General features: G+C 33.2%; 6 protein-coding genes, 1 long non-coding RNA gene and 1 pseudogene across 15 annotated transcripts in view; 1 reads left to right on the top strand and 7 right to left on the bottom strand.

Moving 5' to 3' along the window:
- The window catches only part of LOC143896326 (agrin), a 459794-nt gene that overhangs the window by 268307 nt on the left and 167199 nt on the right, over window positions 1–24288 (top strand). The gene's annotated exons all lie outside the window — the stretch shown is intronic.
- Window positions 3195–4794, bottom strand: LOC143896373 (uncharacterized). Its single transcript, XR_013256624.1, has 3 exons — window positions 4030–4794; window positions 3706–3767; window positions 3195–3617 (listed from the first exon to the last, which is right to left on the bottom strand). It is a non-coding gene; the product is annotated as an uncharacterized LOC143896373 (long non-coding RNA).
- On the bottom strand, window positions 6152–8027 carry LOC143896312 (uncharacterized). Its single transcript, XM_077404092.1, has 3 exons — window positions 6592–8027; window positions 6364–6453; window positions 6152–6291 (listed from the first exon to the last, which is right to left on the bottom strand). Exons 1-3 carry the CDS (start codon window positions 7624–7626, stop codon window positions 6184–6186), a joined length of 1233 nt encoding a protein of 410 aa, XP_077260218.1. The 5' UTR covers window positions 7627–8027; the 3' UTR covers window positions 6152–6183.
- On the bottom strand, window positions 8854–11129 carry LOC143896304 (uncharacterized). The gene is made up of 3 exons (XM_077404069.1): window positions 9859–11129; window positions 9637–9723; window positions 8854–9569 (listed from the first exon to the last, which is right to left on the bottom strand). Exons 1-3 carry the CDS (start codon window positions 10912–10914, stop codon window positions 9465–9467), a joined length of 1248 nt encoding a protein of 415 aa, XP_077260195.1. The 5' UTR covers window positions 10915–11129; the 3' UTR covers window positions 8854–9464.
- On the bottom strand, window positions 12022–14056 carry LOC143896263 (uncharacterized). The gene is made up of 3 exons (XM_077403981.1): window positions 12776–14056; window positions 12529–12615; window positions 12022–12461 (listed from the first exon to the last, which is right to left on the bottom strand). Exons 1-3 carry the CDS (start codon window positions 13841–13843, stop codon window positions 12360–12362), a joined length of 1257 nt encoding a protein of 418 aa, XP_077260107.1. The 5' UTR covers window positions 13844–14056; the 3' UTR covers window positions 12022–12359.
- On the bottom strand, window positions 16855–18897 carry LOC143896313 (uncharacterized). Its single transcript, XM_077404093.1, has one exon. It carries the CDS (start codon window positions 18860–18862, stop codon window positions 17720–17722), a length of 1143 nt encoding a protein of 380 aa, XP_077260219.1. The 5' UTR covers window positions 18863–18897; the 3' UTR covers window positions 16855–17719.
- Window positions 19504–21338, bottom strand: LOC143896325 (uncharacterized). Its single transcript, XM_077404114.1, has 3 exons — window positions 20104–21338; window positions 19877–19963; window positions 19504–19752 (listed from the first exon to the last, which is right to left on the bottom strand). Exons 1-3 carry the CDS (start codon window positions 21151–21153, stop codon window positions 19648–19650), a joined length of 1242 nt encoding a protein of 413 aa, XP_077260240.1. The 5' UTR covers window positions 21154–21338; the 3' UTR covers window positions 19504–19647.
- LOC143896365 (uncharacterized) lies at window positions 22401–23860 on the bottom strand (annotated as a pseudogene). Its single transcript, XR_013256619.1, has 3 exons — window positions 22808–23860; window positions 22586–22672; window positions 22401–22508 (listed from the first exon to the last, which is right to left on the bottom strand). The product of XR_013256619.1 is annotated as an uncharacterized LOC143896365 (transcript).

The following is a 24288-nucleotide window of genomic DNA, read 5'->3' as shown; positions in this document are numbered from 1 at the left end:
GATCCTCCCGTTCTCTTTCATTTCTCTTTGCTCTCGCGGATGCTGGGATCCTTTATATTTTTCGCGAACTACTTTCCTTCTACTTTATTAATATTGTCGTCCGCGTATATATACCTCCGTGCATAGTGGGCAAAGGGCGAATTGAGCTGTACAAACGAGTAATGGCGGTGAAAATGAAAAAAAGTTTCCTTGTTTAGGGATATTAAGGTGCACCGTTCTTTTAAGGCTTCTCATTTCCTGTTTTGAACTACGAAACATACAGCATTTTATCCGTCACATTGTTTGAAGAAGCGAGCGCAATCTTCAACAAGCGTATAACATTTCAGTGTCGAAACATTCGTCACAATTAATCTGTCGCGTATTCGCTCATTTGTCACCGTTAATTTGTTCAAATGTTGGCTCATTTACGGCAATTAGAATAAAACAAAATAAAACTTTTGATATTTTATATTGAATTAAATATCGTGTGGTTGCTGATAATTTTGATAAATACGTCACGTGATTTATTATCTGTAACATTGCGGGTAGGTAACAAATGTGGGTCGTATATATCTAAAAGAATTGTGCTAATACGTATACCTATTGATGAAACGAAGTTTGGTTAAAACTTACGAAACAGCATACCAAACATCGTCTGTACGAAATTTACTGACACGTGGCCTAGTTTTAAGACAGTACGTTAAAGCGTCATAGTTACTGAAACATGCTGCGGCGCTGAAAATTTTAACATGTCGCACGGGTGACCTACTTGGAAATAATAGGAAATCGCGAGGAGAGGACGACGAGGACGGCGATCAGGTGAGCGCGCCTGGCAAATTGCTTAGGTAAATTTCCAATTTTCCGCCATTGCCAACGATGACGCTCAACCTCCGCGCGCCGGCCAGAGTACACACTTCGATGTAATCGAATCGAGATTTCATAAAGTCCGTCCTGGGCGCCATAGTTAATTGCCAATTGATCTGAGGGTGTCCTAATTTTCATGATGTTGTTGATCACTTGTTATTGGCCGGTTAAGCTACCCAGAAACTATGATTTCGTCCAATGAACGCTAATCGAATGACGTATCTAACGGCGTGCACCAACTTTAGGAGCCTCGCCAATCACGAGACAGTCCGGTTATAGCGTCGAATTGTGCATCAAAGATCAATAATAGCTCGATTTGATGAAGACATAACGTTAGAAATCAATCAAAAGCTAATGACGGCATTGAGCTGTGCAAATCTCAATTCTCTGATTTCGTAATTATATTTTCGTATATGTCGTAAAGAGAGGATATTGGAACATATTTGACTTATATTTACTCTATATCTAACGTAATATTAATTAATATTCTATATACATTACTTTCTGAATAATGACGATTTTCATGAGGCTTTAAATTAACAAAAATTCATGCAATTTTTCTAATTTGACGTTAATTTGGACATACGCTGCGTATATTAACGCGTTAAAAAAAGATAACATTCTAGAAATAAAGTAAATAACAGTAAATAATAATAGTAAAAGAGTCCTTATTTAATGGCTTTTTTTACGAAGTGCAATTTTATTTAATTATTTATTATGGCGATTAAATTAAGTATCTATTACTCGATACTTTTACTTAAAACGATAGCGATTTATTTATGCGCATTGCAAGCGCATTTCTAAGCGTGTCTGCAATTTTCCTAACTGCGTCATATAAATGCGCGGCGAGTAGCAACCATCCATTTGTATAGAATGGCGCAACCGATAAATCTTTTTCGCACGAAAAAATTTCATTTCTGCTGCAACTACGAAGCATCCTTTACGATCCACGATCGTGATTATATCAGCTACACGCGATATCTTCCAACGAGAGAAGGATTTACGTACCACTATGCTACACATTAGCAGAGATATCAGTTTTTTGTAAGACACACAATGCAGCGTTCTAAAATTGACAAATTTTTACTTTATGTCATATAAGTAGATTCTACAATTCTACATAATAGCAAGCGCAATTTTGATAAATATTTTTCTCGTAATTCTATATCATAGTAATACATTCTAATTAATTTTAATTATCTATTTCCAGAAGCAGATATTATTTTTCATAAAATAAATGTTGATTAAATATTTCCCAAACATTCGTAACTTTTTAAATTGGATTTAAAAAACATACTCGCGTATTTGAACAGATGAAAAATGTATATAAAGCAAAATATCTCAATTTCTCATAGAGAGATTGAATTTATATATCTTCCTTTTTCTGATATAATAATAGGATTAGTATTTGCATTGCATTTGAAGTTTATTTCAATTAGCGCTCATTTAAAAGTATTAGATCCTTTTGCAAAAAAAAATACGGAATCAAAATTACGAAGATGCATTTTCACATGACATTTGTTTCAATGGCAATGTTGAAAGACAATGCGTGGGTTGCATTGAGGTTTCAAAGAAACCGTTTTGTTCGTTATGCGGAGAATAACGAGAGCGTTTCGATCAACGAAGCCGTTTCTTTCACGAGTGCGCCTAATTGATTGGAAGCATCCACACTATCGTTCACTCTTTGATTTATGACTCTCGTTGACTCTCGTTGACCCCGTTGAGAAAACCAGAAAACAAATTGTTCGAATCTGACGTTATATTGGGAGTAATCTTTGCACGTGTAATTGTTATTCTGTAACGTGTGGCAATTAATATGTCAAACCCATGTAATATTTGTCCAATAGATCTCTGTGAAAAACTTAAATCGATATGAAACAGAATAAGATGTCTGTATATAGTGCTGGTTATTTTCATTTTGCCTTTCAATGTTAATTTAAGTTTTACTTTTGGACAGCTCTTTATATTTCCCTTTAGATTCTACGTAATAGAAGCGTGAATAGAACACTGTTAAATATTAAAGGATACAATTTAAACCAATACTTTGAGTTAAATAACATCTTGTTACTTTTAACTCTACCATGTATGTCGAAATTTATTATTTAAACAGTATTATTTTAACTCCATTGGTTTAGTTAAAGTGACATTGTTTTAGTTAAATTAGATATATAAAAATTGTTTGAAATACAGCTCAAATTAATCGAAAAAAATGAAAATTGCCAGGGTCCATTTAGAAAGATATTTTACTTCATCATAATTAATTCGATTATTATATAACTTCGATATTTAATCTACCGATATTTTTTTCTCAGTTGTTACTGTATTTGATATTTTGAATAGTGCACGTTTATATTTTTCTCAAATTGCGCGAACATGTCTATAAAAATGTTTGGATGTTCTAACGTTAATAAAAGAGCGAGATTAAAAATACAACGTTAATCATTAAAATCACTTGATCGCGAGATAGGAATCCACGAATGATAATACTCTCGCGTTTTGCTGTTACCATTCTTTCCCCCGACTCCGGTTTTTATCCCCTATTTTTGATAACAGTTGCGTCGCGTCCTCGTCCTTGTTGCGACTACCGATTTGTCGGCTCTTGAAGCTCACAAAACCCTTTTTCGTTTGTGCGCAGCCGAACTCGTACCCCTGTTTTACACGGAAAACGTCGATTTCATGTGAAGTGACATAAAAAAATCCGCTCTACGCCTCTTAACATTCAGATGCGTAAAATTCGCGTCCGGTGACGCGTTCTCGATGTTTTCCGGACGGATCTAAAACATCGGTTATGAATACCTGATTTTAGTAGCTCAAATATTACGCGTTTATTATACCGGCATGCCCTTTAATTAAACTACTCACGCGCAATAATTTCCCTCTCGAAGCGGTGATTTGTGCTACGAATTGCGCATACTAACAGCGCGCTGGGAAAAGTATGCGTAAAGTTATTTTTTCTATACTAATACCGCAATACAACATATTTTTTTTTGTCTCTCTTTTTTGTTTGAAAAATATTAAAAATATGTGAAAAATGTTGTATAGAAAAGTGCTACAACGTGTAATTACCGGACAATGGATAATAAATTAATTAATAAATGGCTAATCAAGTTTTAAATAAATGGTCATAATTATTTTTTAGCAATTTAATTTAGCCTTTAAACAATAATTTAAAACGATTTTACTCACGTGATAATTGATGTCGATATTAGCTCTCAATGTTCTCATTTCCATTTTTTTTTTTACGGGAATATTCACGGTTATCGTGTAGAATGTTCCAAATTCCAGACGAAGTGTCCTATCAAAGCGACACCAAATGCAATTGGATTGACAACTCTTAGTTAGTATTATAATTTTAAATGGTATTTTGACAGTCAATCAGAATCGGCCGTTATTGGCGAAATGCAATGTGTGTGCCGATTACATCTCGTATTGTTTGGCAATGCTGATCAATTGAATTGCTGCAACAATCGTCATTACATCTGCATTTTCAGCAATCAACGATGATACATTCCGACAAAGCTGAAAGCTATCTCCTATTGCTGTGAATCACCCATTAAATCTGATTGCTTGACTACGCGCTTAAGATGAGTTCTTTGAAACGGAAAATTGCGACTACCGATAGAAAATTTTTGTTTCTTCATTCTTGCTTTCGCAATCTCGCAATTTTGTGAGTACCAATGTGAATAAAGATACAGTGGCGGTCGGGGAGCGAATTCTCGCGGGTGAAACGCGTCGTTTCGACGCGCCCGATCCGCGACGGGTCGTTTCGAAGTGGAAACAGCCATAAACCCACTTGGCCGGCCGGCGCGCCGAAGAGAAACACCAAAACCCGCTTGCCACGTCTTCATGAATATTAAGCGATCGGGCCGGACTCTCGTTACGATCTTCTCGTCGGCCGAGTTAACGTGGAAAATTGAGTTTGCCGTGGGTTTTCGTTCCGCTTCCCAGTTCGGCGTGTACCTTCGCGCGGTTCACTTTCCCTGCTGCGTCGCGTCGTCCGTCTGGTCTATATAATGCCTCGTGTTGCCGGGATTTAATGTCTTCGCCGACCCGCCATTGGGACTTGTAGCGGACAACGCGGTTTTTACGGTGACGGATTATTCCCGGGTTACTCGCGTCGAGTTCAGTGCAATTGCGCGATTCTGACACGACCTCGCTCAATCGGACGTAGACATAGACGTAAAACATTTATTGCGTCTCGGGAGATTAATCCCTTTCGACCACAATATGGGGATTAATTAAATAATTATGGTACAGATAATAATGAATAATGAGAGATTGGAAAAGGAGAAATAATAATTTAGCAGCGAGATTTAGCTAATTAAGTTTAAAGAGGTGGACAAATTCTTATAATTGTTAATAGCGAGAAGAAATATATCATGCCCGAGTTATACAGTACATTTAAATAATTATATAATTATATATAATGTATTATTGTATTATATATACATTTCATATGTCACATTTTAGTTTAATAATTTGATAGGAATTTTGCTATGGAATTATATTAAATCAAATGTCTAGCGAGATCTAATAGCTTGACATCTAAACCTTAATCATGACGGCGCACGTTTCGTTTCAAGATTGCGTTACTTTATTTCATACTTGGTGTCACTTACAAGTATTAGCTTGGTTTGCTAACGAGTTTAGGACTACGGGATTTATCTATAAGAGGTAGAGCGTGAAAATTCGAGTCTAAAGGAACAGAGAGTGGTAATATGCTAAGTGACATTAGAACTACGGCGAGGAGTGAGCGAATGAAAGGGTAAGATAGAGCTCCTTCCGTCTTCACCCCCGTCTTTTATGCGGGCCTATCGCACGACACAGATCTCTATTCAAAGAAATATCAGGGTGCTGAGTTGGCCTATCCATCCTTTAGACCGCCAAGGAGCTGCTCTGCATTAAACGCGTCCGCCGGCTGTAATGAAATTCATTCGCCCCGATATCATATCATCGACACTCGTAATGCGGAACAATCTTGTCTCGTATTACGCAAATATTTTGTTATTCATCGGAGAAAGAATTCCTTCTCTTTTTTCTATCGAACATGATGCAAAAGTGCGAAATGTTGGCGTAATATAATATCAAATTTTGATTATTATTATATTATAAGCTTCTATATATATAATTGATAAAAAATATTTAATTTAATAAATATTTATTTATTTTCTATTTTTTGTTCACAATTAACATAACATTTTTTAATGCTTTTGTGCATATGTGGAATAATATCTATACAAGTATAAAATATTAGATGACGTACTATTTACGACGATAAAAAAAATATTTTTAATATTTAGAAATATATTTTTTTTTGTTCAATTACGTATTTTCATAGAATTACGTTGTCTGTGTAATATTGGAAAATGTAAATTGTTTGTTGCAAGAATTCGATATGTTCGCGAATTGTATCAAGATTAATAGATACGTGGTGATGCTTCCTATTAACTGAAAGCGAAAGAAATACATATTACAAGAAATATATATTGAATTAATATAGGTAAATGATTAATCACTTACTGTAGCAAGAAGTGGTGCACCCATAATGAAACCTTTCGCGGAGAATGTATTTTTGCTAGTATGCAGTATTTGCAAAGAAAACAGGTGCAGCTGTAACGTCAAATCGAAAAGCAATTAAATATAAAAGTAATATAACAAATTAGCTTTAGTTTAAATGTACAAAAATCGCAATAATACATGAGACATTTTGGAAATAATATACAAATAAATTGACCAATTTTTGATTACCTCGTTTTTAATTTGCTCGTCGTTAATCCTGTTAAGCACGTTGTGAATAGTAATGCCAATCTCAATGGCTTGACCTTTGCCGGTCTCGCATGTCCATACTATCAATGCTATTTTTATAAAATAATACGCTATAGACGTAATGAAAAGCATGAGAGGGATCAGTTTTTCTGAACTGGTTACATGTGCATTTGGCCATAGTACTAAACAATAGTACAGGCTAAAAGTGATTCTAGTCAAGGTTATGACTACAGTAGCAGAAAGCTGCAGACTGAAGATCATATTCAGCATCTGTACTGTGTTGTTGATTATCAGATGACGCTTCTCTATAGCCTTGAGTTCCATCAGGAAGAAAGGATTTCTCTGTTCGTGATAGAACCGCCTGAATAAATGTGGTTCGTTGTTCAATACAAGCAGGTTCTCCAGATCGTCATTGATTTTCTTGAAACAAATCTTTAATACACAAACACAATTCATGTAAAGCATATCCATCTGAAACACTATCAGAGTGATGTGGAATGTAAACACCACATGCAAGACAGGAAGCAAGTTGAAACAGATCATTGTTTGCACAAGTAAGAAAAGGAAACCGGAAATATCCTTTGCGTGGATTAATATAGATTGTTTCTGATATGACTCCAAAGGCAGTCCTGAAGAGATCTTCAGTAACGTCTGAAGCAAACGCATTCGTGGACCATCCCAAATGCAAGTGACAATTATTATGAAAATGCCGAATACATAGAAGGCGCTGATCTCAATGATCTGACGTAAGCTTCTGACTTTGAACAATCCACTGTCAATTTCATACAGAATTATTAGCGTGTAAAAACAGGTGACACATTTAATAACAGTCGACAGAATGTAGCACGGTTTAGAAATTTCGAAGGACGAAGTGTTAATCTTGTACGGAAATATTCCGAGAATACGGCATAAGATGAAACAGGGATACATCAAGGATTGAAAATCCGTGGCGTGGAACAGCTGCCATCTCCTTTCTTTTTTGCCCCTGACTCGTTCTTTCGATAACGAACTGAACATTAGTAAAGTATCGTAGAAAAACTGCTTAAAAATTATTAGTCCTATTATCAATTATAATTATCTCACTATGAGCACTTCAGTTTTAATGTGAGTGATTGCAAAAATATTTTTCTCTAAATGTAGTCTTCTACTTTGTTTTTTCACAACAAAAGCAGGAACTGATATAAATTCTTTAAGGCCTATCCGTAGCCGGTAAGTTTTAGTTTAAAACTGTAAGTTCTTGCTATGAACCTGAAGACGTAACTCAAGAATCATTTGTTACCCGTGAAGTAACCATGGAATTCTTCGAGCAACACACATCACCCTTGGGATACAAAGCATAAAATAATGGTAATTGCTTTAATCGGTATGACCCATCACTTTGTACATCTAGATCACTCATTAGGAAAATACGTATATTTGCACATACGTATTTTTCCGCTTATTACTGTTTGCTTGTTTCTGGAATTTTAATGACAAAACTGAATATAAGCAGCGAAATATCAGAGAGCAATAATTTTAATATGCACAGTCTAAAAATTATCTATCACATTATTATTACGTTGTATCATCAATGTTTGAGAGTGATTACAAAAACTTCTATAAATGTAATTTTCACAAATTTCTTTCTTAACAACGATGACGTAACTCCTTTTTCATCTGCATGTAACAAGTTTCACTTGAAAACTGTGAGCAGTTGCTGCGTCGAGTAGCAGGGAATGCCTCAAAGATAATATATTAATCGTGAAGTAACCATGACGTTCTTCAATCTTGTCACTCGGAACATTGAAGTGAAGTACATAAAGAAATTATATCTTTTTGCTTCAACGTACCAACCATTCATCAAATCATGTTGACACACACAAAACAGGTGGTATTAATTGCACAACATCTATATAAATTTGTAACTCAAAAATTTATCAATTCCGTATTGCACATATTTACTGTGTATACAAGATGTTTCGGAATGCTTTTTGTTCTACTTTGTGATTTAATATTTATAATAGAGATTCTCGCGCGCGTATGTATTATAGTAGTTCAATAAAAGAAGAATCAATGTACATCAATTCAATAAAAAACGTGCTGTTATTGATATTTATTTTTTTAATTTAATACAGAGTTAATCGTAATTACAAATAATTTTTTTGAGTGAATTATAATAAATTAACCTCACTCAATTTTGGCATAATATTACTCACTAACGTACTGTTAAATTATACGTATACGTATATTTTGAAAAACTCTACTTGCAGGAGACAAAAAAGCTGACGGATAAAATATTAATAAATTAAATTATAATGTGAAAGCAATGACATTATCTCAATTAGACTTATTCTAACTAATTAGCTAGATGAAGATAAATTGATATATTTCTTATATGAAGTTATCTAGTATAACGTACTTTACAAGAAAATATCTCAAAGTAATTGTTTTTTTTCAACGGTAACATAAGGAAATAAGAAATCAAAAAGTGTTATTATTACAGTAAACACATTACGCTGTTTAAGGAGAATTTAAGCCTTTAAACAAATTATTCTTGCTAAATGAAACTTAAACGCGTAATTCCATATGCTATATGAGATTTTCTCACACAAGACGTATCACAATTGTTCAGAATTGATTTGTTTCTTTGTGAAATATGTTGTTAAATATAAAAATATAAGATATAAGATATATGTGAGAGATTTTTCAAACAGCTTAAATTAAAGCTTAAACGTACATTAATGTGAGAATGTCAAATATTTTACCGCACCATGTACTCTCACGCGCCTTTGTTTTTAAAAGTACGACGATTGCTCTACTCAAGACCTCTGCAAGAGGCTATTGCAAATAATAATTGATTATATCCTTTTATGGAATTACATTATTCTTGTACTATTGATTGCAGATTTTCCGTCGCAAGAATGTGACATCATCCAGAATTGTAGCAAAATTAACATATATGTAGCGGTTGTACCCGCCATCTAAAAATACGATAAAAAAATAAACATGATAAATTTTATTAATGAAAGCAAACTCTCGATTACTCACCGTAGCGAGAAACGATGCGTCTACATTAAGACCTTTGGCAGAAAATGTATTTTTGCAATGCCATGTTTGCAAAGAAAATAACTGCAACTGTAATGCAAAATTTACAGTTAAGTACAGAATAGAAGGATGTAATTATAATCATGTAGATTTAACGTGTAGAAGCCATATTAGCATGCAATAGGTTATATGAAAAATATACGAAATAAATAGCAATTTTATTACCTCATTTTTTATTTGCTCATTTCTGCTGATGTTAAGTACATCGTGAATCGTGGTACGGATCTCTTGAGCCTGATTCTTGCCGGTCTCGCAAGCCCACACAAGTAACACCATTTTTATAATAAAGGCAGTTATTAAGAATATCATATCGAGCTTTTTATCGAAATATTTGAACAAACTATCATACCACTGCAAATATGAATAGAATCCAAATATGAATTGAGAATAGGTTATGATTATCGTAGCAAGAAGTTGCACACTGAAAATTATGTTTAACATGTTCACTGCGTCGCTAATCATCAGATGTTGCTTCTTCAGAGCTTTAAGGTTCATTATCAGAAATGCATTTCTCTGCTTGTAATAGAACATCATGGAAACACGTAATTTATTGTTTACTATAAATTCTTGCATGTGCAGAAGATTATTATTAATTTCCTTGAAACAGGCCTTTATTATACAAACACAGTTCATGTACAACATATCCATTACAAACATATGTAGATGTGTGTGCGCTGAAAATATTATATAGATGATATCGATGATGTGTACCACGGATGTATAGAAATATATAAGAATCAATCCAATAAGATAAAATGAACCAAAGATATCTTTGGCATGAATTAATCTGGATAACTTCTTGTACGACTCCGGAGGCAGTCTCGATGAGATCTCCATTATGGTCCGTAGCAAGCGCATTCGTGGACCGCTCAAAACATGTGTGATGATTACAGTAAAACCGGTGAATGTATAGAAAGTTAAAGCTGCAAAATTTCTGGTTACGTGTCCGAAGTTGAAGCTTTTAGAAATGTCAATATTATAAATAAATGTCAAGTTAAAAACACAGGAAACACAGACAATTACGGTCGACAGAATGTAACGTAGTTTTGAAGCCTCAAGAGTCGAAGCGTTGATCTTGTACGGGAATGTTCCGAGAATGCGGCAAGAAGTAAGGGAAGGATACATCAACGATTCAAAATCCGTAGCGTGGAATAGCCACCATTTTTTCTGTGTTTTACTCTCGGTTTCCCTTGGGAATTTTAACGACGAGCTGAGCATCATCAAGTATTATGAAGAACAATAATTAAGTCATAGATTATAGTTTAAAGATTGTTGAAGGTATACACTTGTTTATAGACTTTAGCATTTATATAAGCTTGGAAGAGAGAGCTCTATTATAAATACAACTGTTTCGTTAACTTTTTAACGACAATTGCGTACACACTATAGACTTCTTATTGTCAATGTGCACTCGTTGACTTTCAATTTAAAACTGAGAGCAGGTATTAACAAGTAGCGAAACAGAACTAAAGAGATCATGTGTTAGGCATGTAGTAACCATGACACTCTTCGATCGGCAAATTTTCTGAAGTGCTACGTTTAAAATAATAATGTTGCTGTAAGACGCAACTCATTAAATGATATGTGTATTGCGCATATGTAACAGCGAGCGTCAGACGCATTACGTTTATATACATACACATCAGAATTTTTAAAGATTTATTAATAACGATTATCGAATTTTAAATTCCGTTGAAGATGTCTAATATCTTTATTCTCCGTTACTTCACACACACACACACACACACACACACACACACACACACACACACACGCACGCATGCACGCACGCACGCACGCACGCACGCACGCACGCATGCACGCACGCACGCACGCACGCACGCACGCACACACACACACACACACACAACACACACACACACACACACACAACACACACACACAAAAGATGTTTTACTTTCTTTTTTATATAATAGAAATTTTTATATTTCTAATTTATTATAATATTTTAATGCCCAGTTTTTTGCCGATAAGAAATATATTGCTATCAACGTTTGATTTCAACTTTAACTTACAGGCAAACGTGCATTACAAATTGTTTTTGCGTATCTAATAATAATCCAATCTTGATATGTATGTAAAATTGTATTATACTTTAGAGATCTATATATAAGAAGATAATCTATAAAATTTGCGTTACTTGCATTTTTAGAAACAATGATATTGTTATGAAGTTTCAAAGACAAGGGAAATTTTACAATTTTACAAGCAAAATGATAGAACCAACAATTTAGATTGTTTATAGACAGTAAAAGAAACAACTAGCACTTTGTAGTAATAATAAAAAAATATATGAAAATTATATGCTATATTTTGCAACCATTTCTGCAATGCAGGACATTCGGTTATAAGGCATTTATGTCCAAGGCGATATTTTTCCTAAATTTATTTGGTATAATCAACACAGTGCGTTTAAAGTATACATTAATTAAGGTGAAATTTGTTTGAAACTTTTTATCAATAGAATACGTGATATAGAATTCTTTCGGATGTCGCTCTACATATATGTATAGATATGTAAAATTGTATGTATGCAGATACAAAATATATAGATACAGAGCAACTATATTTTATCAATAAGAATAAAAGAATGCTTTTAAAGTGTTTAAAACACAAACTATTTTTTTGTTTTCTACTTTCTTTTATTAGATTATTTCGGTAAAACTAGCAGCTCTTCCACCGCAAGAATGTGATGTGACCAAGAATTGTATTAAGATCAATAGATACGTAGTAATGCTACCCACCATCTGAAAGAAAATCATAAAAATCAACAATATGCATTTAATTGTTTTAAGCAAATAATTGGCTACTTACCGCTGTGAGAAGCGTTGCATCCATAGTGAGACCCTTCGTCAAAAATGTATTCTTGCAATGCATTATTTGTAAAGAAAACAACCGTAACTGCAATATCAAATCGCAAAATAATTAAATACGGGAATGAAAAATGGAATTGGTAAACGTAATTATATTAGAAGACTAATTGTTCTAAAAATCCACATGCAGTATATTTAGTATATACATTTTTCAGAAAAATGTATAACTAACATTACAATTTTACTACCTCGTCTTTGATTTGCTCATCTGTGGTGCTAATAAGTACGTCGTGAATGGTGGTGCCGATTTCGTCAGCTTGATTTTTGCCGGTCTCACAGGCCCACACAAGTAGTATTATCTTCATAGAATAATACGTTATAGATATTAAAATAACATCAAGAAACTGCCACTCTAAAGTAATGAATATCCCATCTTGCCAGCGCACTACATAGAAGTACAGTTCAAAAGTGATTTCAGTAAAGGACAGAACTATAGTAACAAGAAGTTGCACGCTAAAGATAATGTTCAGCATGTGCACTGTTTCACTGATTGTCAAGTGCTGTTTCTGAAGGGTTTTAAGTTCTAGCAACAAAAATTGATTTCTTTGCCACATCAAGCTGTGAACATTTAGCTTCGTGTCGTTTACCACGAGCTTTTGCATGTCCATCAGATTGTCATTGATTCTCTTGAAACAAGTTTTTAATACACAAACACAATTCATGTACATCATATTTATTTGAAATATCAACACATCCAAGTATATTGTGAACAGTATGAGCAGGACATTCGACCAGGTCAATTTAAATATCTGTGTTTTAGAAAAAAATACGCATACATGCACGACTAAGAAGATAATACTAAAGATGTCCTTGGCATGAATCAATCTGGATAACTTTTGATACGACTCCGAAGGTAGTTTTGCAGAAATCTCCAACATAGTCTGTAACAAGCGCATTCGCGGACCGCTCAAGACATGCGTGGCAATTAAAACGAAACCGCTGATCGTGTAGAAACTTATAGATTCAAAATTTCTGGTTGCGTCTCCGAAGTTGAAGCTCTTAGAAACGCCAATATTATAAATAAATGTCAAGTCCAAAACACAGCAGACACAGATGATTACGGTCGACAGAATGTAACGTGGTTTTGAAGCCTCGAAAGTCGAAGAGTTGATCTTGTACGGAAATATTCCGAGAATGCGAAAATAGATGAAGCAAGGATACATTAATGATTGAAAATCCGTGGCGTGGAACAGTCGCCATTTTTCTTGCATGTTGCACTTGTTGTTAGTATGCCTCTGGATTTTTAAACTTAACATGATTAGCAGATATTTATAGAGAAATAACAGTCTATATCATAATCAATGGCCTAAATGTTATTAACTGTGGTACACTGTATTAATGTCATTAAGTGCTTCTTTTCTAACAATGAATGTATTCAAGTTCGTTTTTTCATAAAAAAATGCGTAAACTGACGTAATATCTTCGCTCTATCTGCACTCGATGAGTTTATGATTAAAACTGCGAGGAAATGCTATATGAAACACAAAGACAGAACTGTAGAAACTATTTGTTAGTCGTGAAGTAACCATGGCGTTCTTCGATCGGCATTTGTCATTCTTGAAATTGATTGCAACGAATGGTGTGTAATTGTCATACGACTCAAGAAATTAGATGTGCACATATAAAATAGGCAACACAGACCTTGCAATATTCGCATGAATCAATATGAATCAATTACTTTAAAACATTCGATAATTAATATGAGATATTAAGTGTGAGAAATTATATGGTATATTTAAGCAAATAGAATATAAAATGTTGAAATTTTATTTTCTATTGAATGTTAACATATACCGAACATGATTTTTACAATATTTTTATATTGATATGAATATAAAAAGTTAAGCGATATTTCACTCACATCGATAATAGACGAAAATCATATACATATAACAGCCAATTATTTCTAATATTTATATATAGAAACGCATTTCTTTACTAAATTATATATCTTCTTTTAATTAGATTACTTCTGTATTATTATTTGTCGTCTTTCTCTCACAAGAATATGACAGATTTTTAAATTGAAATAATATTATTACATATACGTGGTGATGCTACCCACTATCTAAAAGCAAGATTAAGAAAGTAAATAATGCACATCCTATTAATTATTAATTAAATTTATGAATTATAATTACTAACTAATAAAAATATATCACTCACCGTAGCGAGAAGCTTCGCATCCACAATAAAACCTTTTGCAGAAAATCTATTATCGCAATGAAGCGTTTGCAAGGAAAACAGTTGTAACTGCAATTGTGAAATTATTAAATATAAAATTGAAAAATTATACATGAATATGATAGATTTAATGTGACAAAAATTGTTTTGTCACATATATAAGCCACATTAACACAATTTAGAAGAAGTATAAAACTTTAGTATTTTATCATACTATTGTACATACCTCATTTTTTATTTGTTCATCGCTGGTGTTGTTAAATACATCATAAATCGAAATGCTGATTTGCAAAGTTTGATTTTTGCCAGTTTCACAGGCCCACACTATCAATGCTATTTTTATAAACATGTACACTATGCGTGAGAGAAAGTACGCGTGAAATGATACAACATTTATAGGGGGGTTGTTTAACGTAAAAAAATTCCAGGCTATTATGTAATAGTACACATGGCCAGTGATATTAGAGAAAATCATGACTATTGTAGCAACAAAGCTGCAAACTGAAAATTATATTTAGCATCCGTATCACTGATTGTCAAATGTTGCTTCTTCAAAGTCTTGAGCTCCATAATCAGAAATTGATTTTTTTGATCATGACAGTTCAGTCTAAGGATATGTGGCTTATTATTTGCTACGACTCTTCTCATGTTCGCCAGATTGTCATTGATTCTTTTAAAACATGCTTTTAATACACAAACACAATTTATGTACAACATATCCATCTGAAATACCACTAGATTGATATAGAAATAAAATAAGAGATGTATGTCTACCATAGGAGTGAATATCAATATAAGCCCAGCTAATGGAAAACCGATGATATCCTTAGCATGGATTAGTCTAGATAGCTCCTCATATGATTCCGAGAGCAGTCTTGAAGAGATCTTCAATATAATCTGGAGCAAACGCATTCGCGGACCGCTTAGAATGAACGAGACGATCATTATAAAACTGCCAAACACAATGACGCAGCAATTTGCAAGAATCCAGGGTAAAAGTAACCTATCGATTCTTCCAAAGAAGGAAGAACGCAACTACGTTATCAATTCATAAATACCACAAACGTAGGTAACAACAGCCGACAAAATATAGTACGGTTTTGAAGCCTCGAAAGTTGAAGCGTTGATCTTGTACGGAAATATACCAAGAATACGTAAGAAAATGAAACAAGGACACATCAGAGATTGAAAGTCCTTGGCGTGGAAAGGTCGCCATCTTTTTTCTTTTTGTTTGTTTTTTGATCTTTCTTGGAAATCCGATGACAAATTGAACATGATCAGTGGCTTGTCACAAGAAAACAACCGAATGAGTCATAAACAACGACCTATAAATTGTTAATTATGTTATTAATACTCTTTGGCATTAATATGAATATTATAAATATGAATTAATTTTTCTCTTTAGATGTAATCTTTTCGTTATGTACTTTTATCTCTCCATACACGTAAACTGATGTGAACTTTACGTCGTCGATGTGCACCCGTCAAATTTCAATTTAATACTGCGAATAATTGCTTTCTCGAGTAATAATGCTAGATTAAAAAGATATTTTGTTGTGGCGTAATGCAACCATGGTATTCTTCAAACAATCATCATTTTCGGTATAAAAAACGAATGTGTGTACTTCCAATTACATTAGACTCATTCAATCATGCATGTGAAAAAAGAAACGGCAATGTCCCTGTGAATCGCTAGCTTTTAAAATTGAATTCATAATTATTACTTATTTCCTAATGATTATTTATTTCCAAAATCTATACTTACATTCTGCATACGAGATATTTGACGTCTTTATTATATCACTTTGTTCTACTGTTCTTAATTGTTTCTATATAAATATTTTATATTATTTATATGTATATATCATTATATATATATATATATATATATATATATATCTTCTGTAAAATATATATGTATAATATGTATATTATGTTTTAATCGTATAAGGCATATAAAAGATGCTTTCTCATTAATTTTTATTTTTTTCCTTAAATTTTATAAAGTATTTCATAAAGTATATAAACATATACATGAGCGATTAAACGTAAAAATATTCTTTTCTTTTATTCTGAATGTCATTTCATATAACTGTATTACTTATATAATATACAATTACAGATTTTTAATCGCAAGAATGTGACGTGATCAAAAATTGTATCAAAATTAACATATAAGTAGCGATGGTACCCGCCATCTGAAAACAATAGTAAAATATATAAACAATATGCATTTTATTAATTAAACCAAATAATTCATTACTTACTGCTGTGAGAAGCGTTGTGTCCACAGTGAGACCTTTCGTCAAAAATGTATTTTTGCAATGCATTATTTGCAAAGAAAACAACCGTAACTGTAACATCAAATCGCAAAATAATTAAATATAGGAACGAAAAATAGAATTGGCAAACTAGTCTAAGAGCTGACGACACTTTTTGGCCAAGTGATTTTGTAAAATACGATTTTCCGTTTTAACCTGCGTGGACGACTCGACTTCGATAATCCGAACACCTGGCTGGCCGTACCTGGGGGGTTTAGAAGTACGCAGGTGAGAAAAAAAAACAGATTTTCAAGTCATAGTATAAGTCTCAGTTTTTATCGGATATTGATAATTGGTCACTCAGAAACATGCAAATAAATTGCCAATTCGATTGCTCGGGGGAATTAGTCGCCAGGCTTAATTATAAATAATTAAAAATAATTATTTTCAAGTCATACTATAAAAGCTGGGTTTTTTTTAGGAACAATTATAGTGCTAACACATGCCACCAAAAAAAAAGCCAAGTGAAAATTTTGGTGGCAACATCTCTAAAAAAATTATTGAAAATGCACAAAGCCGGCGCGCGGCGGAGAGGTCTGACGATGGCCACGCAGGTTAAAACGGCAAATCGTATTTTACAAAATCACTTGGCCAAAAGTGTCGTCAGCTCTCCGATACGTAATTATGTTATAGGAGACACAATATTTTAAAAACCCGCATGTAGTATATTTTTAGAAAAATGTATAAATAACATAACAATTTTACTACCTCGTCTTTAATTTGCTCATCTCTGGTGCTAATAAGTACGTCGTGAATGGTGGTGCCGATTTCGTTAGCTTGATTTTTGCCGGTCTCACAGGCCCACACAAGTAGCATTATCTTCAGAGAATAATACGCCATAGATGTTGAAAGCACATCAAAAAGCTGCCAATCTAAAGTAATTAGCACCCCATCTTGCCAACGCACTACGTAGATATACAGTTCAAAAGTGATTTCAGAAAAGACCATGACTACAGTAGCAGGAAGTTGCAGGCTAAATATTATATTCAGCTTGTTCACTGTTTCACTAACTGTCAAATGCTGTTTCTGAAGGGTTTTAAGTTCTAACAACAAAAATTGATTTCTTTGCCACATCAAGCTATGAATATTTAGCTTTATATCATTTACTACAAGCTTTTGCATGTTTGTCAGATTGTCATTGATTCTCTTAAAACAAGTTTTTAATACACAAATACAGTTTACGTACAACATATCCATTTGAAACAACAGCACTTCCAAGTATATTGAGAATAGTACGATCAGAGCATTCAACCAGGTGAATGTAAATATCGCTGTTTTAGAAAAATATATGCACAGATGCACAACTATTAATATGATACCCAAGACGTCCTTGGCATGAATCAATCTGGATAACTTTTGATACGACTCCGAAGGTAGTTTCGAAGAGATTTCTGAAATGGTCTGTAGTAAGTGCATTCGCGGTCCGCTCAAGACATGCGTGGTAATCAAAACGAAAACGTTGATCGCGTAGAAACTTGAAGCCTCAAAATTTCTCATTGCGTCTCCAAAGTTGATGCTCTTAGAAACGGCAAGATTATAAACAAAGGCTGAGTCCAAAACACAGCAGACACAGATAATTACGGTTGACAGAACGTAACGTGGTTTTGAAGCCTCGAAAGTCGAAGCGTTGATCTTGTATGGGAATGTTCCGAGAATGCGGCAGAAGATGAAACAGGGATACATTAAGGACTGAAAGTCTGTGGCGTGGAATAACAACCATCTTTTCCACATTTTGCTCTTGGCGTGCTTTTGCATTTTCAAACTGAACATGATTAGTAGAAATTTGTGATAGAATCACGTCACTGTATCCCAATCTACAGTCTAAACATTATTATTCGATACACTGTATTAATGCAGGTATAATCACTCTTGTCTTGCAAGTGTAATCAAATAAATAACAATGTAAATTGTCTTGAAACTCAAGAAGTTTTTGTAGTTTTACACTTGATGAATTTAAGTTCAAAACTGCGTAGAAATGCTGTGTTAACATAGATAAAACTGAAGCAGCTATTTGTTTCTTGTAAGGTAACCATGGCATTCTTCCATCGATACTTATCATTCTTGGTATGAATTGCACAAAAAAATAATAATTTGTGTAATTGTTGCGATATATGACTCAACAGTTTGTGAGCGCAGATAAAATAGCATGCACAGACTACATGATATTTCCATATGAATCTCATAATGAGTGATTCTAAATGATTCTATAATAATGACTGTCCGATCATGCGAAATGATAACTTCGGCAATAACTTTTTGAAAAGTTTGGTGGAATGACAAACAATTTTTGAGTGCCGGACAAAATTTTTGTTTTCTTAAAATATATGTAGAAAAAGAAGAATTTATTATGGAGTAAATTTCAAGTTTATTTATTTTAATTTTAATGAGAAAGAACAATAGTTGAAAAATTACAATGCGTATAATATATTTAATGTGTACAGAGCAACTTTTTTCGGAAATCAACTTATTATACAGTGTATTTGAACAAATAAAATGTTGGACTTTTATTCATAATTGGATATTAACGCTTTATTTAATTATGTATCTGCTTCTAATTAGATTACTTCCGTAATATTATTTGTAGTATTTCTCTCGCAAGAATTCGACATACGCATAAATTGGAACAATATTAATATGTACGTAGCGATAGTACCCACTATCTAAAAGCAATATAAAAATTAAACATAATGTACCTATATTTTATTTTATTAATTTTATTATTAAATTATATATGATTATTAAATATATATTATAGTAAATAAGGATATATGACCAATTACTCACCACAGCGAGAAGTTTCGCGTTCACATTAAAACCTTTAGCAGAAAACGTATTATCGCAATGAAGCGTTTGCAAGGAAAATATTTGTAACTGCAATCGCAAAATCATTAAATATAGGATTAAAAAAATTTATGAGTCCGGTAGATTTATCGTATTAAAAATCATATTAACGTACGAATTACAGCACAATTTAAAAAATATACATTTTAGTTAAATTTTTATTACATTACCTCATTTTTGACTTGCTTGTCAGTGATATTGTTAAACACATCGTGAATAGATGTGCTGATTTGCAGAGCTTGATCATTGCCCGTTTCGCAAGCCCACACTATTAATACTATTTTTATAAAAATGTACACTATGTATAAGAAAACATACACACTGTATAATATTATATCCTGTCTACTCAACAATGCAAGTCCATTCTGCATATAAAATATGTAGTAAAACAGATTGATCGTGATATCAGAGAAGGTCATGACTACCGTAGCCAGAAGCTGCAAACTAAAAATCATATTCAGCATTTGTACCGTGTCGCTGATTGTTAGATGTTCCTTTTTCATAGCCTTAAGCTCCATTATCAGAAATGGATTTCTCTGCTCGTGATAAATCGGTCTAGAACTTTGTGGATAATCATTCGCCATGAGTTCTCGCATGTGCGCCAAATCATCGTTGATTCTTTTAAAACAAATCTTTAATACACAAACGCAATTCATATACAGCATATCCATATGAAATACCACGAAATATATGTATACTTTAAACAGGAAATTTATATCCAATAAGGAGAATATCAAAAATATATGCCCAAGAAGAAAGCCGATGATATCCTTAGCATGGATCAGTCTAGATAGCTTTTGATAATACTCTGAAGGTACTCTTGAAGAGATTTTCAATATAGTTTGGAGCAAGCGCATTCGCGGACCACTTAGAATAAACGTGACGATCATTATGAAACTGCCAAACACAAAGACGCAGTAATTCGCAAGACGTTCAGGCAAAACTATTGTATTCATTTTTTTATATAAGGAAGAATCGAACAGCGTTGTCAGTGCGTAAATACTACAAACGCAGGTAACGACAGCCGACAGAATATAGTACGGTTTTGAAACCTCGAAGGTTGAAGCGTTGATCTTGTACGGAAATATACCCAGAATACGTAAGAACATGAAGCAAGGACACATCAGAGATTGAAAGTCCTTGGCGTGGAATAGTCGGCATCCTTTTTCTTTTTGTTTACCTGTTGGTTTTCCTTGGAGATCCATCGACAAATTGAACATGATCAGTGCAGGTTTGTCTCGAGAAAACAATCGAATAAGTCATAAACCACAACCTGCAAATTGTTAATTATGTTATTAATACTTTTTGGCATTAATATGAATATTATAAATATGAATTAATTTTTCTTATTAGATGTAATCTTTTCGTTACTTTTATCTCTCCATGCACGTAAACTGATATGAACTTTCCGTCGTCGATGTGCACCCGTCAAATTTCAATTTAAGACTGCGGATAATTGCTTTCTCGAGTAATAATGCTAGATTAAAAAGATATTTTGTTGTGGCGTAATGCAACCATGGTATTCTTCAAGCAATCATCATTTTCGGTATAAAAAACGAATGTGTGTACTTCCAATTACATTAGACTCATTTAATTATGCATGTGAAAAAAGAAACGGCAATGTCCCTGTGAATCGCTAGATTTTAAAATTGAATTCATAATGATCACTTATTTCCTAATGATTATTTATTTTCAAAATCTATACTTACATTCTGCACATGCGATACTTGATGTCTTTATTATATCACTTTGTTTTACTGTTCCTAATTGTTTTTATGTAATTATTTTATATTATTTATATGTATATATTATTATATATATATATGTATTTTCTTCCTAGTCGCCACTTCTTCTTTGTTTTACTCTTGGCATGTCGTTGGATTTTCAAAGTGAACATGATTAACAGAAATTTATGAGAGAATTATAATCAATATCAATCTGCGGCCTAATTAATAAAACAATTTGAGATATTGATGTAGATATGATTGCCAGAGCTTTTTTTCTGAATGCAATCTTCAAGTCCGTCTTTTTGTAACAAAATGTGTAAACTGGTATCGACTTCATTTTTTATCTACACTCGATAAATTTAGGTTTAAAACTATGAGTAAATTTGAACTTATCGAATATTTTTTGCAACATATATATTCTTTAAAGATGCGTATTAATACTAGTGTTAGTAAATTGATTATCAATTTAATAGAAAACATTTTCTATTTACTTGACAATTAAAATTTTGTTAGCTCATTTTAATAAATTTGCAATTAGAAATTTATTATTAGCAATTATTAAAATTTAAGAAAATAATATTAAGAAGACATAAAAATAAAACAGGTGTAATGTTATATATCTATACACATATAGCCATTAACATTATGTGGTTATACTCTACTACAATATTCTAATAGAACAGATAATATTTTTACTACTAAAATAGATATTTACTTATTCCATTATACATTCTTTTATTTCACTGAATTATTTCTGTAACATTTGTGGCGATTTCTTTAGCGCAAAAATGTGACATATTTAAAAATTGTATCAATATTAATAAATACGTGCTGATATTACCCACCATCTAAAAACAAAATCCGAAAATCAAGAAAATGAATTAATCTCTTTTAATATTTATAAACATATAATCGATATGCTTACCGCAGTGAGAAGCTTCGCGTCTACAGTGAGCCCCATCGCGGAAAATATATTCTTGCGATGAAGAACTTGCAAGGAAAACAATTGCAACTGCAACGTCAGATCGTAAATTATTTAATAACAGAATTGCAAGATATAAATTTAGATAAATTTAGATTTATGTATAAAACTTGCATTAGCATACACATTTAAAAATTGTACAAATGAAATTACATATTTTATTACCTCGCTTTTGATTTCATTATCGCCGGTGCTGTTAAACGCGTCGTGAACAGTGGTGCCGATCTGCAGAGCCTGATTTTTAGCGGTCTCGCAGGCCCACACTATCATCATCATTTTTGTAAAGTGATACGTTATAAATATCATCAACAATATTTTATAGATATCATCGTCTAACATGATTACGGGATATGTCCTTTTGCCAATACACTATACGAAAATAGAGTTGAAAAGTGATTTCGATGAAAGTTAGAATTATGGTAGCGAGCAGTTGTAAACTGAAAATCATATTCATCCTCTGCACTGCGTCACTAATCATTTGATGCTGCTTTTCCAAGGCCTTTAGTTTGATTAACAAAACTGAACTTCTTTGTCTGTAGTGCATCCGATCGAGATGATGCACCTCATCATTCATCATGTGGTACCGTATATGCTCCAGATTATCATTGATTTGCTTGAAACAAGCTTTTAGTACACAAACACAATTCATATACAGCATATCCATGTGAAATACTATCAGAATAACGTATACTAGGAAAATTTTGAGTATAATATGGATATTTGTCTTGAGATATATCGAACTTATTAGAACCAGAAATAAGGAACCTAAGATGTCCTTGGCGTGAATTAGTCTGGATAGCTTCTGGTATGACTCCGGAGGCAATTTCCAAGAGATTTCCATTATGGATTGGAGCAAACGCATACGTGGACCACTTAAAATGTACGTGACGACCGCTACAAAACCACTGAGTATGTAATAGCAATTACGCTCTAGAGTCCTGGGTACACCTGTCGACTTCGGAATTTCACAAATGTCCATCATATAGAGACTGCTCAGTAAGCCAATAAAACAAACACACATAACGACGGTCGAAAAAATGTAACGTGGTTTCGAAATCTCGAAGGCCGAAGCATTGATGATCTTATACGGGAATATTCCAAGGATGTAGCAAAAGGTAAATGAGGGATACATCAACGATTCGAAATCCGTGGCGTGGAACAATCTTTTCCACATTTTGGCTTTTTCTTGTAACTTCGACAACAAGCTGAACATAATTAATGGAGTGTCGTTGAAAAAGCCTAATAATTATCAATTACTGCAGATGCACTTTATTACCAAGAAAAATATAATTGAGATAGCTTTATTCTTGGCTTTGTTTTTTTATAACAAGTATGTATATCAGCATAAACTCTTTAGTGGCGATCTATTCGTACCGAATTTAAATTTAAAACTGCGAGTGTCAAATGTTAAAGACTCGAAAGGTCACTTATTGTTAGTCATGAAGTAACCATGGCGCTCTTCGATCGACATTTAGGACGCAAAACATAAAGAAATTATGCGTATTATTATGGCACATGAATCATGCGTGCGTAATGAAGTATGAAACATAGACCGCATACTGTCCACGGGTGTCTTAAGGATCCATTAGTAATGACCAATCATTTTTAAACTCAACATTTTTATTGCATATGCATGATATAAAGTT

This window comes from Temnothorax americanus, unplaced genomic scaffold (genome assembly GCF_048541705.1).
Source record: "Temnothorax americanus isolate GAGA-0224 unplaced genomic scaffold, ASM4854170v1 Scaffold18, whole genome shotgun sequence".
NCBI lineage: Eukaryota > Metazoa > Arthropoda > Insecta > Hymenoptera > Formicidae > Temnothorax > Temnothorax americanus.
This window is presented reverse-complemented; position numbering and strand designations above follow the sequence as displayed.